Here is a 17,180-nt window from a genome sequence, read left to right on the forward strand (position 1 = left end):
CTTTTGTAGTATTTTTATAGGGAGAAGTTTTCATAATTTCTTAATATATTTATTTAAGCTTTAATATTTATTTTAAAATATTTTATATGGTCTTGTCATAATTTCACATGTCAAGTGATTTTTAATATGGAATTATATAATGCATTTTTAATAAGGCCGGGTCTGTTAGTTTTCTATAAATAAATTTAATTCAAATAACAAAATCCAATTAAATATCACATTTAGGGCAAATCAAAATGAATTTTGCCATGACACCATACGGGTGTCTAATTTTACTCTTTCAGACTGATCGAGTACTAAAAATTAATTTTATTAAAATCTCATCTAATATTTGCAAGTTATAGCAAAATTCTGTAAATTGGTCATGTTGGTTATTATATTGGTAATTGCCGCATGATCGCCAAACTAAAAATTTCTCTATCACAGAAATCAGCCAATATTAACAAAATCATTGCACAATAAAATCTTTTATAATTTTGACTGAACTTATACCTATATAAACATATTGAACTCTTATAATTTCAACAAATAATAGAAAAACAAATGTAATTCAAATCTATGGAACAGTTTTCGATTCGTTAAACTTTAAAGTAATTTTTACCGAAAATTTGTTATTTGCCGCTTGCCCGAAACAAGTACTAAACCGACGAAGTGTAAATTTTTTTTTTGCTTCTTTTCTTGTTGTAATTGTTCGCTATTATGAAAAAAATGTTAAGTTGTATATTATTTGCAACAATTTTTATAATAGGAAAAAATTTTTTATACTTAAATTTAAAAAAAGGGTTATTTAACAGGAAAATAATAATAAGTGCCATTACGTTGTTGGTTGTTGTTTCATTTTTTGTTCTGTTCTGTTTTTATTTTGAACTTTTTTTAAACTAATTTACTTCAATAATTTTCCCCTTTTTTTATAAATTTTTATTCATTTATTCTTAATACACCTTCTTCTTACCTTCGGTAAGGTATCTATAACTACATGTACATACATATAGATGTATTTATTTTAAAATATTTTTTTTTCAACAAAAAGCTAAAATGTGTGTAAATAATATGCAAAATATAAAAAAGTTACTTGTATTTTAAGATAAAGTATAGAAATATTATGTAGGAAAGAGTGGACAGGGTTATTTTTTTAAATTATAGAAAAAAGAAATAATTAAAATTAAATTTGCGGGCATAATGTCATTAAAATAGGCATAAGTTCTAGATAATTATTATTGTCATCCCATTTCCTTTATAGTATTGAGGAGACAATTATTATAAGCTATATTATTAATTCGGGAAGAAATACACCAAATATTCGAAAGTAATCTACTAAACAGAGAAATTGAAAAAGGGAAATTTTTAGGAAATTTTATAATGTTTATGAAAATTTCATTTTCACACAATAGTTATAAATAATTATTTGTTAAATGAAAAATTCTATATTTTAATATTATGTGTATGATTCACTATTACAAGAAATATAACAATTTATTGTTTAAGTGTAATTTCTCAATTGTATTTCATATTTTAATTGAGAATTTTTTATTTTTAAAAAATTTCGATTGAATTTTTCAAATTTCCTAATGTGGTAGCAACTCTTTTAAAAATTTCACCAAATGAAATTCTCTTTTAAGCTATTTTGACAACTACTTTTGAGCTATTATTGACAATGATGTAGCGCTAATTTACTTACTGCTTGCATAAATATATGTGATTATTGGTAAATTGTATAACAGTTCTGTTAAGGGCACCCAGTTCTGTTCAAATTCAATTAACTAAATACAAGTACATAGAATATAGAAAGTATATATATACATATATATTTCTATAAAAAAATTCGAAGAGAAAAAAAAATAGGATTCTTAAATTTCATTAGGTTTTCTTTTTTTTTCGTTTTATTTTTTCGTTATTTATTCTATACTACTCAATATAAAGTCAATAAATAGCAAAAGAACATGAAAGGAAAAGCATATTTTAAGTGGTTTTTCTAGCATATTTTCAAGGTTACTTTAAAATATAATACAAAAAAATACAAAGTATTTGTTCCGTTTTTTTTTTTTTCTCTTTTGAGTTTTCGAAATATAATTTCTATAACATAATATAATATTGTTATACAAATAAACGGTATAGATTGGTAATAAAAGTACCTATAGGCATATTATACTTATGGCTATATAGGTAATATTACGTTCTTGAAAGTCTTGGATTTAGGTATACTTATGAGTTTATAAGATATTTGCATGTATAACGTACTTATGCATATAGAGACATGCAAATATATTTCTTAAACTTTGTTTTTTCTTGTATATTAAATATTTATTTGTATTAAATATGTATATTGCATAATATAATAACTTATTATAACTTAAAGAAATAAAAAAAAAAGTAAATTTGTATTTTTTTTTTATAAATAATGAAATATTTTATATCTGTGCTGTTGTAAGTTGAACCTCGAATATTTGTCATTCAATTTCTACTTTGAATTTTACTTAATTTTTCATTAGATTTGAAGAATTGCTTTAAAATCCGGAAGATTAAGAGGATAAGTGGTGTATTGTATAAGTATAGCATTGTAATATTATCACTTGTTATATAAGAGTAAATACGATATTGTATATGAATAGCAAATTGAGAGGACACAAATTTCTCATAGATTTCATAATGTTTCTCGTCTCATAACCATGGGGAAATCGTTATTCTCTCCATTTCATTTTTCTCTTTACCTAGGCTCTTGTATTGTAAATACTTTTATAATTCTTACTCGTATTGTACTTTAAAAATTCTTTTTTTTTTTTTTTTTTGGAGAGTAATTTTTTGACACTTCTTTGTTGTGAGAATTTTTGCATTTGAAATGTGTATTTTAAAATTTCTATGAATTTTAAAATTTCTTAGATAATCGAAATAATTTTTAATTGTATTTACTCACCACAATAGTTGGTAAGTATGCGGCCGTAACAGTTAATGAAATTTTCGAATGTTTAAGTATATTTCTAATTTAGATGTTTTAAATTGGAAGTTCGGGTTACTTCTAATGAGAGTTAACTGTTATGCATAAAATATTTTACATACATAATATTTTTGATACCATGATAACGCCGTCATTGTAATTATTATACTATTATTACTATTTCTTATTTTGTTTTTTTTAATTATTTTTTATTTATTTTTAAAATATACTATATAAAATGTAGTATATTTTGTGTGCATACGTATGTGTAAGCCGTATCATATAACGACACAAAATTCGTATTATATCAGTATTGAAATACATAGTTACTATATCTCTATATATAACTAAACAAAATAAACAAGTATATCTACATATATACATATATAAAAATAGGTTAGATACCTAAAAAAAATTTTAAGGTTTTAATTTTTCTGTTTATTATGATGCTGTTCTACTGTTTTTTTTTTCTTGTTTTCTGCTAAAAAAATTGTAGGTATGAAAATTCCAGGGTTGGGATTTTCTCTTTTCATATTATTATTTCTTCTGTTGTAGGCATAGTATGTACGTATAATGTATAAAAGTAGGTATATTTGGAAATGTGTATATGTAAATACCTGGGTTTTTTTGGTTTTATTTTAAGTGTTGGAAAATATACTTATATAATTATTATGAAATTATATACATTATGAGATAATTAATGAAAAAATTACGCTTTTTTTTCAAACATAATTTTTATAAACGTTTCTGTTCTATGAACATAGATATTACAAAAAAAAGAGAGAAAAAAAAGATTTATGTACTTAAATAATATAAAAAATTTGTTACATATTTTGTGGCATTTGCTTTTGTGGAATTTTTTAAAATTTGAAATTTGAGAAAAAATAAAATGAGAAAACTTTTTATATTAAGTACTTATGTTAAATATGTACATAATGTGGTTTATTGAGTGGATAACCATATACAAACACACATGTGCACAGTAATTAAATTTAATTAGGGAATTTTTATAATTAAAATTTAATTCAATTTTACTTTTTTTTTTTGTAAATAAAATAATTAATTAAAATTAAATTTTATTTTATAATTTAAAATAAAAAATTTAAACTTATTCAGTTGAAAAATGAGATTTCTGAATTAATATCGTAAAAATATATATGAGAAATTATTTGTGGGAAATTTTTATTTTTTGGAGATTTTCTCTTTATATTTTGTTGTCACCACTCACCATCTCATTATCCTTTGCAAATTATTTTAATCGAAAGTAAATGATTAGTAATTGTTTGTTGTGTTATGACAATAATTCAAAGTGTTTCTTTCTTAAAAGTAAATAATGTTATTACAAATTTTTTTCTCATAATAAACGATTGTATAATGTTGATTAATTTTTTAAAAATATCAATGCTTACTTGCTGTCGAACTCCCCTCTCACTTAAATATTTAAAATTTCTCTTTAATTAATTTGATCAGGACATTGTGTGGCCATTTTCATTGAAATTATTATTTTTTTATGATAGAATTTTATTTTTGAAATTTAACTTTATCATATTGTAATTATCACAAAATGTTAATTCTCATTATTTTAAGTATAGAATGTTAAGTATTTTATACTTTTATACTAGTATATCATTATATTATATAGCACAAATTAAATGATATCTTTGGTAATTCATTACTTTGCAATGAAAATCCTAACAATATATAAGTACAAAAAAATAATGGTTTCTTTCACCTGTAAATTTTTTGAATAAATTAATTTTTGTATAAGGTATGAGAAAATTTTAATTGGTAATTTTTAATATTCTACTCCATTTAAAATTGTTTTTTTTTTCTCTTACAAATGCTATGAGTTCATTTTTGTATTACGATCATTCAAAATCTTAAAAACGATAATTAAAATTTCAATTTGATTAATTATTAATTTATTTATTAAAATGATATTTAATTTTAGATCTTTACACACAAATTTGCATATTGTGCTATACACAAGTATACAGTTATTAATTGTAAATAAAAAATTTTTTTTATTGATTATTAATAATAAAAAATGCATATTTATAGGCGAATTCGAATTTTAATCAATTATTTTTGGTATATTCAGTGATTCTTATATAATGTGTTTTTTTTTTCATTTTATTGATTTATTAATGATATTTTATTTTAAAAGCAATAATTATTTTATTGTCAACGCATTTTCATTATTTTGAACAAACATAAAATTAATGAAAAAAAAGAAAAATTAAAATGAACTTTTAATTACATTTTTTTTTAATAATTAGTACTTTTTGATTCGAATAACTCTGAAAACATTTTAATTAGGAATGAAAATGTTAATTAAAATTTTTAAATTTCATTTTATTAAATATAATCTTATTTCATACTTTTTACGAAATTATTAAATATTATTCTTGGCCAATTTTTTTTTTTGAAAAACCGCATTAATATTTTTGCTAAAGTTGCTTTTCTATAAATCAATGTGTAAGAATAATTATCAATTCATTTTGTATTTTTGCCATTATACATACTCGTATTTATTATTCGAAAAAAATCCTATTAAATTTTGTATATAAAATTTGAAATTTTTCAAATAACTTTGTTTTACTTATATAGAATTTATATTTATATAAAATAATAGGTGGGTACCTACTTATTATATAAATATTTTTGCGTGTTTAAATGAAATAAATTAAATAAAATTATAAATAATGTTTTCTTTGTATATTGTGTATGCACATATCGTAAATATATTGAGTAGAATATAAATAAATAAAACAGAAATTTAAAATAAAAGCATATTATTTTATAGAAAATAATTTTAGAATTTGCAGCAATTAGCTTGATTTTACTTTCTGATTTTCAAAAAAATAATTATTTCATTCAAATATTACCGCTTAGCATTCAACTCAAAACGTCTTGAGCATGTTCTTAATCTGAATTAATTAATTAATTAAAAAAATATTAAGTTTTAAATGATCTTAATTTAACACAGGCGATAATCATTTGATACGATTTTCTTTTATTTTAATAATTCTTAAATTATAGAACGAGCTAGATAATTTTAATCAGAATTCATAGAATTGATCTTAATTACAATATGTACATATAACGAGCTATTTAACTCGATTTTGACTTAAGACAAATTAAGAAATTTTAGCTCCATATTAATACATTAGGTATTTTCGCTGATAATTATACATGTTGTACTGTATACTAACATTTCTTGAGGTAGTCAATATTAAATCGAAAAATAATTTAAAATTATAAAAACATTTGTTGTATAAATTTTTGTAATCATACTAATCAGTATTATCAAATTTAATATTTGCGTAGAAATATTTGTACATATTTATGAAATAAATTCCATAGTAATTGAAATTTTTCTAAAAAAAAAATTCAATTGAAATTTATAATATAAAAGATTATGTTACGAAATAGAAAAGAAAAAATTGCTCAAAATATTTCAAGGATATTATATACAAAAAATATATATATATATAAATATGTGTATATATATATATATATATATGTACGAATACATAAAAAATAATTCAATTGAATAATTATATAATAATAATAACAATAATAATAATAATAATAATAAGAATTAAAAAAAAGTATAAATATGAATTGAGGCTTTTTGTTAAGGATCGTTTATTCAATATTTTGTAGTCCTTTTTTTTTTTTGTTATTTTTCAATTTCCTACCATCAATAAGGTCTAATATGTATAAAAATTTTTTTTTTGTTATCGATAACAAATCAAACATTCAATTAAATATCAATATTTATGTATATATATATATATATATTATATAAATATATTTAATATATAAATATATACAAATATATTTTTTTAACGTAAACAATCAAGCAGAAAGTCATAAAGGTACACACGTTTTCTAAAATACAAAACAAAAAAAAAAGCAAAAATTCCATTCCGATTTTGAATAGAAAAATAGAAAAAATGGCTTTTATTGTAGTGTTAAAGCTGATTATAAAAAAAAAATTTTCCAATTGAGAAAATTTTGTTTTTATGTCGGTTGGTTCAAGTGAAATAAATCTGTTTATCTCATGTTCTCTTTTTTCGTTTTTTTTTTAGATTTTTAAGCAAATAATTGCCTTTTAGATTGGATTATTTCACATTTTTTTTTTGTACATTCAATTGTTTCTGTTATTTTTTTTTTTGGAATTTTTATACGTATATATACGTATATACGTGTAACATGTAACATGACTGTCAAATTTGACATGATAAGAATTGAACAATATTGTTACATTGAAGAGATAAAATAAATTAATAAATTGTATTTATCAAGAGAGAAAATAACATGTATTGGAGAGCAAGTAGAAAAAAAATTTTTTCGAAAATGTAATTTTATTTTACATATATAATGCGAAAAATTTAAGGAAATTAATAGGTCTGTCCAAAATAAGTATAATTCTCTAAAATAGTTCAAAATAGAAATTGTGACAGCGTATAATATTGAGAAAAAATGTGTCACGCGATCATTTTCTCTTTCAATTTATTCAATAATATTTTATAGGAGAAAAATGTATTGTAGAATAGAAATTTATTAGTTTGAAAGTAAGATAAAGAAAGTAATACGAGTATATGTATGTATGTTTATGTCAAACAATTGATATCTGTTAAAAAAGAAATATATTTTTTTTATATTAACTTTATATACACTCTTATAGACGTTTAGTTTGTTCAAGATGTTTTATTCTCAAATTTTTTTTACTATCAAAAAATCTAGAGTTTAGTTTTTAATAAACCTAGAAGAGAATTTTGAAATCTGAGCTTTAGCCTCTTGCCTCTATATATTATAACATAAAATTTGTTTTTTTCTCTCTTTTTACTCTTTTCGTTTGATTTGTAATAAAAATTTCCTATATATTGCATAAAAGTAATCCAAAATTCGTTCATTATTGCTAATATATTGTACTAGACGGTATAATTCTATTGATTTGTAAAAAAAATTTCCTATATATTGTGTAAAAGTAATCTGTAATTTTCTCATTATTGCTAAATACTTTCTCATACATAATTTTTACTGTCATATATGCAACATTTGTCGCTCAATTAATTATAAAACACAAAATATTTTATTTCTTAAAGTACTTTTGTGTATACAGTTGTTTAAATTTGAGAGAATTGTAAGAATAGTTCGAAAAATTCTTATTTTAATTTTTTGTTGTCAACGTAAAGTGTTATACATGTCTTTTTTATATATATTTTATGTTTTTCATGTAATAGAAATAGTAGATTACTGTGAATATTTTTGTTGTCCATATAGAAATATGTGTATATGTAAAAAAAAAATATTAGAGAATATTATTAGATAATACTATTATATTTAAATTATTAAAAAAATTTTTTTGAGTTGAACAATGTTCATATTATTTATTTGTTATATGCACATAGTATGTACACTGTTTATCATATATAAACATAATTACATATTCGTACACAAAAAGAATTTTTATCTTATGTACTTAAAGCATATATTCCTTATATAGAGAATCACAATAATACTCCACACTCTCTCCATACAATAATATACCGAAAATAAAATAATGAATAAAGTATAAATAGTATAGAAAAAGAATAGAAAAAAAAATAGTATAATTTCTATATAATTAAATAATTCCATTAAGATTTCTTTTGTTCATAAGAAGATTTTTTTCTTCTAATTTTGTAAATAAAAAAAAAAAAGGAATAGAAAATGCCGAAAATCTCTGGTTATGCTTTAAAAAGAATTCCCAAAAAAAAAAATCTTTTTGTCTACATGTACACAAGTTTTAGTTACACTTTGATTTATAATGTTATAAAATGTAATAGAATGTTACAAAAAAATAAAAATTTTCATATATCTAGTAGTTAGAGAAAAAAATTTGATATACATACATATGTACAAAAAAACATAAATATGTACAATGTAAAAATCTAAAAATGGAAGTGAAATTTAAAAAAAAGAAAAGAAACAGAAGTAAAAAAGTTTAGAATAAAAATAACATTACAATCATTTGATGATTGTTTTTCTTGAATCTTTGAGTCGGTGAAAGTCATTTGTTTTCATTTAAATATAAATATATATTATATACATAAATATTTACTTTTATTTATGTATATATAGCCATTTACTTACTTCTCTTATTCTCACTTTATGTATATATGGATTTTATTTTATTATTATTTGCGATTCTTTTTGTTATTGTTCTACTTTCAATTCATGTTATTTTCTTTGGTGATTTTTTATGTAACTTTTGAAGATAAAATAAATCTATGTAAGTAGTTCCAAATATAGAAAACTTACTTATACATGTAAATTTATATACAGGGTGACTTGTAACGTGATATAATCTCTCGGGGGCAGAAATGTAGGACAGTTTTATGAAAAAATCGTTAATTTTGGGATGGTTGGGGGGGGGGGGGGGGGACTATGGAATAATTAAATGAAAGTTATATAGCCATTTAAGTTAATACACCTTTTTGTCGAAATCAAAAAAATTCAAATTGGATTTTGGTGGTTAAATATTCGTTTACTCATTGTTGGGTTCTCCTCACCCAGGAACGATTTTTTTTTATAAAAATTTCCCACCTTTCTGTCCCCAGGAAATTATATCTATCACAGGTTCACCCTGTATACATATTGTACATATACAGAAATATTTTAAAACATTTTGTAATAGATTTCTTGTGATAGTTTTTTCTTTTATGACTTATCTCTTTATTCTATATACTATTTAAAAGGACAGGGTCGGATTGTTAATAAGAATTACATTTGATTTTGAAAAGTGACAATTGACGAAATAAAATGTTTTTGTTTTTTATTTTTGAACAATTGGATTCGGTTTATTTAATTATCAAAATATTTGGTGTTAATGATAGCTGTTATCGTCAACGCAGATGTGTGTTAATATACAGCAAAATTTTGGGTTTTCATCATTTACCACCGTGAAATTTTGGGAGTTTCTTTAGAAAAATCTTTTGATAGTTATGAGAAATCTGTCGATTCAAAATTTACACCAATTAAAATTAGTTATTTTAAGTTCTTTTAAACGATAATCAAAATCGGTAAAATTTGATCATATCCTGGGTGGATATTGCTAGTAAAGCAATAAATTGTAGATCGGGGAGATCTACAATTTTTGTTTCAAGAAAATTTACGAAATCATTGCTGGGAAAGCCCCTAGAAAATAAATATAGAATTAAAAATATTGCATACTTTTAGGATATATTAGTAAAAATCAATTATGTTGTATTATTACTCATGTATCAGATAATAATTTCAATCAAATCTAAGTTTTCTTTATTTTTTGCCGTAACTGTCCAAGAATTTCAGGTTATTTATTCAATTTTGGTATTAAATCTTGGAATAAATTAGATTTTTGCTTCGTTTTTCAACATCCTGTAAAATTTTTCCATATTTCGACTAAGATCAACTCTTATAGTAATATCTTCTTTCCCATCTGATTTTGATCCCACACTTTCATTTATTTCATTTTTTTTTTCATTGACTTTTCACTTTTATTTGTTTATTTTACTTATTTAAAATTTTTTTGTTATTTTTTTTTTTGCTTTCGGTTTTCCTTAGTCCTTTTTGAAGGATAAATGTCTGCTGTTACGAAAAAATATGTATATATATGTATATTTTTTCATTTTCCTTTTTTTTTTTGTTATTTTTCATATAAATACATACAAAATAATATTAGGCGCCAGATATCCTAGATTTTTTTAAAGCTCTTAAATATTTATATGAAATGTATAAAATTGCCATAAAGTCTTTACTTAAAGTTGATATTTTTCTCTTTCGGTTATTTTTTTCCTCCTCGTTTTTCTTTCTATATACATAGTTAAAATAAATTATTTGTATGTATATATAGTTAAAGATGATGAAAAATAGTAATATATAATGATTTCACTATATATGTATGTATGTATATTTTATTTTATATGTATATTAAGAAAATTAAGAAATATATGAGAAAGTATACATGGAAAATTTACAAAATGCTACATTTTATAATTTAATGTTATACTTTATAAAATATAACTTTTCATATGTACATACATATATAGTACGGTTAAATATATGAAATTGACATGTATACGAATATTTAGTGCGTATGTACATACATACTTACTCATATGAGGCTTCTTTTTCATTTTTAAAAGATTTTGTTTTTCTTATCTTTTTGGATAAAAATCAAATCAATTTTCATTCCGTAAACGTTTTTATATTTTATTCGGATTATATTTTGCATACATATATATATATTCACCCATATATTTTGCACATGGGGGTATGTTGAGCAAATATATACGACATATTTTCTATTTCTATACATAAATTCGAAAATTATTGTATATGAAGGAAGTACAAGTATGAGAATTTATTATTGTTTGTTATATACGAACTTTAATTTGTTATTTTCGAAATTAACAAAAAAAAATGGTAGAGAATTGTTTGTACTTAAAATCGTAAATATTATTGAAAATTTACTTAATTATAATTATTAAAATTAAAAGAAAAAAAAATAATGTTATTGAATTTGTTGACAAATTAATAAGTACACTTATGTAATATAATATTTAATATAAAAATTTATGAAGTTTCTCATATGATGTAGGCGTAGATTATGTGTTAACACGAACTTTAAAAATTAACTTAACTTTCGAAATGTAAAAAAAATATTGCCGAATTCAATAATTATTAAACTAAATAGAGAAATTTTATAATCCTGTGCTTACAAATGCAATTTTAAAAGTGAATTTCTTAATTTTACTTGAACTTAATTTGTCAAGTTACTTTGTATATTATAGCTGTGTTCTTTTGCTCTGGTTCAAGATCTGGGGTGTGTTATAAAATTTAAACGAACGTTTCGGGTTTTTGAAGTGATGAATAAATCTCTTAAGTTGACAAATACCAACATTTTAAACAAAAAAAAAATTTCGTAAGCAGCAAACCTTAACAAATAGCATTATTAAATATTTGAAACCTGGGGCCTTATTATTTAATTCGATTTTCCTGAAACGATTTTCGTATTTTCAGAAATCAGAAAATAATATCATAAAAATTGATGCGTACTAATTTACCATTTTTCCGATTACGAAAATCGTTTCACGAAAACCCAAGACTAAAACCGTTTGATATCATTGTGAACAGCCGTTTTGTTTCACATTAAATGACTTACGAAGAACTTGAGCTGGAGCAAAAGAACGCAACTATTTTTGTAAATTTAATAGCATTTTACAGTCGAACATATTTATATGCACATCCTTTTAGGCAGAAACTTTTTGGTGCCATTTATGTTTTATTTTGTAAATTTTCCATTGCTTATTTATAAAATTAAATTTTTATATTAATTTTATAAACTAAGGATAATAGTGTATGTGGATATCAGGGATGTGTAATGCAATATATTGAATATAATAATATTGAATATTATTCTTACGACAGATGGCTTACAAAATTATCATAATTGTTGAAAAATTCAAAATTCTAATGAATTCGCGTGTTCAGAAGCAAAAAGCTTTTACATGAAACATTGTTAAAATTGTAAAAAATTTTAAATTCTTATAAAACTTGCTTTCGTTACTAAGTGAACTATTTTTATTTATGCTTGAGTCCTTAAGTCTTATATAGAATTATGCTTTATTAATTTCGCAAATTTAAGTACATATATTCATATTAAAAAGAAAATAAAAAAAAATTTTAAAAATTTCTCATGCGACTATAATTCGAATTTTATCAATTTGCGAATTTTAAAAAAACTCAATTTTAATGTCAAAGGGTTAAAGAACTACTTAAATTTTTTTATAAGTATATGTGTGCTATAGTAGGTACACAATCATGTAGACATAAAATGACATTTTTGGCTTATTTTTTAATATTTTTTCTTTTAATAGTTTAAAATTAAATGATATAAAATTTAATTTCATTTTAAAGTGTTATTAATAAAAAAAAATTAAGTATATTATGTAAAATGCTTTCCAGTGAATTCGACAATCACATTTTTTTTATTTTATTTATTTTTTTAACATTATCCTTGGATATATCATCACTTTGAAATAAGTTTCATGTCCTATTTATTTACATATTTTTTTTTATTTTTTATTATTATTTATTTTACTCTAAAAATTAATTACTCGTAATAAAATATTAAATATGATTATAGTACACTGTAAAAAAAAATTTTTTGTTTAATTTGAATATAATATAATATATATATATATATATATATATATATATATATAAGGATTAGGACTACAACTAGTATTGTGATTAAATTTTTCGAAATCCTTTCGAAAATTGCATATGAAGCGGCAAAAAAATGTTTTCCTTTTTAATATTTTTTGGCATAAAGAGGGCGAAAAAAGACCTTAGATTTTAGTAGTATTCGATTTTAGTAGAACGACTTAAATTTTAGTATAGTATTCGTTTACTAAACAATGTTGTTAAAACACCTTTAAACCGCATTTGAATCCAAAACTAAAAATAATGACCCTATATACATTGTCAAGCAAAAAAAAATTTTTTACATTTTTAGGCACAAATTTTTCTTAGTGAAATTTAACCATAACCGGCACGGCACATTTTCATTTTTAAACAATTTCAAATTTATATTATTTTTACAGTGTATACTTATTAGTCATACGTTACCATACATGTATGTATGTATAAAATTATGATTTAAAATAGTGATTTGAATGTTTTATAAAAAAAAAAAACAAAACACCAAGTGTATAATTGTATTTCTAGAGAAAAAAATCCTTTATGTCCTTGACATATATCCTTTTATATAACATGTATATAATATATAATATGTATATATATTTATTTGTATATGTATATTATTTTTATATATTTAATAACTTTTTTTTTAATTTGTTGTTTTCTTATGTGTAAAAAAAAATATTTTCATTTTTTTTTTTTTATTATTTTCAATTTCGTTTTTCTCATTTCTTATTTTTAATTTTTCTTTATTTTATTTATTTATTTTATTTTTTTTTTTTATATTTTTTTCTACTCCCACTTTAAATATTTCATAGGTCACCCTCAGTCAAAAGAAAAATGTCTGATCGTAAAGCAGTTATTAAAAATGCTGATATGAGCGAAGAAATGCAGCAGGATGCTGTTGATTGTGCGACACAAGCATTGGAAAAATATAACATAGAAAAGGTAAGTGAATTTAATAGAGAATAGTTTTTTTAAAATTTTAAATAAAACATTTATATATAAGGTAAATGTAACTATTATATGGATTTTATCATGAGTAATAAATCTTAATCGGTTATATTTATTGCTTCTTATACATTCAAAATCTAATTTAAATTTAAAAAAAAAAAAAAAATTAAATACACTTTTGAAGTTCAATGTCCAACTATAATCGCGTTGGGATTTTAAAATTTCAATTAAAGTGCAAATTTTATGATATCAGCCATATTTAAAACCATTTTATTTCAAGCTAAAAGATATTTGAGCTTGCATTCGGCCCTTTTTAAATTTCTAAGTAAATTTTTTTCAAGACTTCAATTTTATGAATTTAAATAAATTGATCCATAATTTTCTATCAAGATTTTGTGATAAATTTTTGTTTAAAAAGTGACAGTGCCCCCCTAGTTTAATTCTATTTCAATTACGATTAATTTAAGTAAATAATTAAATGCATAGTTTACTCAATATTTTATGACAAGAATGGTGCCAAATAAATTTTTTTTTGAGTTCATTCATGTAGTTTATGAATTATAATTGAAAAATTGATATTAGGAATCAAATTAATATTCATATTTAGTTGGAAATCATAGAAGATAGCGTGTAAAAATTGGAAAGAAAAAATAATAGAAATAAAAATATTTAATTTTATTGTCATATTTATACATTGTAATTCAATTCTTAATCTATTTTTTATAAAAGTATTTATTTCAAAGTAAATGTTATGATAAAATCAAAAAATATATACAATTTTTATTTTATAGAAATTAGGTTTGTTATTTATTTCCTGAATTTCCCTTTGTTTTATTGTATGTAATAATTAATTTTCAATAAGTTTCAACAAACAATTACATTTAGTTTGTTTTCAACCGGGAAATTCATATTTACAAATTTTCTTTAGAATTACAGGGATTAATTCAGAAATACAACAGATTATTTATGTTATAATAGAGTGATATTCCATTAATATTAAAATAATAGGAATAATAAATAAAATATGAAAAATTTTATTTTAAATTATTTATGAATTAAAAAAGAAATAAACTTTAAATTATGGCGAATATCTTATTGCGGGTGCTATAAGTTATAAAATCCAAATATATTTTACATTTACTTTATTAAATTGAATTTCATATATAAATTCTATATATATAGTATTTGAATAAATTTAAAATATTTTTTTATAAAATCATTGAATGATACTTAAAAAAATTTTGTATTAAGAAATGTGTAAATGACGAAAATTTAATGCTTTGGTTATGTAATAATAATCTCACAGAAATGATATGTCATCATTCATAAATCCTATACAAATATTGTATTTTCGAATAATATCTTACATTATTCGAAAGATTTATGAGTTCGCATGATCGCAGCTTTAAGAAAATTCATAAATTTATAAATTTAAAATTAAAAAAATTTATACATATTTTTATGTATAGGCAGACCCCAACTAGTACTCAAATAATTACAAAATGAAATATGTATAAACCTTGTGAATTTTATAATGCTAATATTTTGAAATTTTAACTAAATCAATTTTTAAGTCTAGAAACATGTGTTTTTAGAAAATGAATATCATTTTTTTTTCATTATACCTTAATTCGATTAAACAAGTAACCGATCCTTAAATCTTTTATTATGTTTTTTATGAAAAGAATTTTGAATTTTAAATTTTTATATTCGTCGTTTTTGATTCGCTTTCAATTTTTACCAAATTAGAGGAGAATTATAATGATCGATGCCTAAATACGTACAATTTTATGTAATTACTTTCTCGCGTCACCTTCTGATTGTATGATGTATTATGTCTATCGCTATACTACCACTTAATTGATAATTATTTAATTTTAATTTGTTTATTCAACTTTGTAATAATATCAATTTGATTATATATTTTATAAACTAATAAATAAAAACAAAAACGTTATATCATAAAATTTTGCATACTTTACGGGGCATTTCAAAATTTTCTTTCAATATCTAACTTTCTTAAAGAAAATAATAATTTTATATGCATTCAAAACATGTAATGAAATTTTTTTAAATAAAATTAAAAAAAAATATATTATTTAAATACTTACATTTCTGTATCACAACTCTTGGTTATACGATTAAAATAATAACAGGAAAGCGAATGTCCTTTTGAAAAAAAAGAAACGAAAAACAAATCAATTGCAAATTTTTAAAATTCCACAACCTTCTCGTTTTAATTCACTATTTCAAAACTTCAATTTTTTATACTTAATCGCATTTAAAAGCAATTGCAGCAACGATAACAAATAGCTGCTGGCACCTATATCATTTAATAAATTCTTCCTAACTTATATGTACCATACTCGTATTTGTTAGGAATGTGAAAAATTTTTACATTGACATTTTATTATTGTGCTGGATTTTTTTTTATTTTTTATGCTCTCTAAATTGTTATTTTTAATATTCTTTTGTATTATGTAGAGAATAAAGTTTTGCAAGTTTTTATTTTCTCGGTAACTGAAATGAAGAGCTTCGTTCCGCAAAATATATGTAGCTATGAACATATTTTGTTTTCATAATTTATTGTACAGACATTTTATATATTATGTAAGTATGCATAAAATATAAATGTATAAATAGTGAATATCGTAATTGTACAATGTACATGACCTAGAATACTTTCTTTTTTCTTTTTAATCGCCTGCAATGACAAATAATATATAACATGGTTTTGGAGTTATAAAATGTTAGAAAATTCTAATATACATAAATATATTTTTACAATATATACTCGTATATAGAAAGGTATTTGATTTTGTAATATGCATTCATATGTTTACCGTTATTATTACTATAATTTAGTTACTGATACACTAGTGTTATTACAATTACGTGATATAAAACTTTTATCTTACATTTTATAATTGCATATGTGATCGTATAATATTTTGAATACGTGTGCAAAAATTTTTTGTTATCTATAGAAGGAACTAAAGTTTGTTCCCAAAACAAAAAAAGAAATCTAAACTTTTGATATACAAAAATAAAATAACAA

General features: G+C 21.5%; 1 protein-coding gene across 3 annotated transcripts in view; it reads left to right on the top strand.

Moving 5' to 3' along the window:
- LOC129611442 (dynein light chain 1, cytoplasmic) overlaps positions 1–17,180 on the top strand; it is an 88,010-nt gene that overhangs the window by 30,462 nt on the left and 40,368 nt on the right. For all 3 annotated transcript variants that reach the window (XM_055524621.1, XM_055524619.1, XM_055524620.1), the window contains one exon: positions 13,987–14,116. In XM_055524621.1, coding sequence (XP_055380596.1) covers positions 14,009–14,116 — 108 coding nt within the window. In that variant the 5' untranslated portion in view covers positions 13,987–14,008. The remainder of the gene's footprint in view (positions 1–13,986; positions 14,117–17,180) is intronic.

The sequence above is a fragment of the Condylostylus longicornis genome, unplaced genomic scaffold (assembly GCF_029603195.1).
Source record: "Condylostylus longicornis isolate FDR11 unplaced genomic scaffold, ASM2960319v2 ptg000049l, whole genome shotgun sequence".
Taxonomy (NCBI): Eukaryota; Metazoa; Arthropoda; class Insecta; order Diptera; family Dolichopodidae; genus Condylostylus; species Condylostylus longicornis.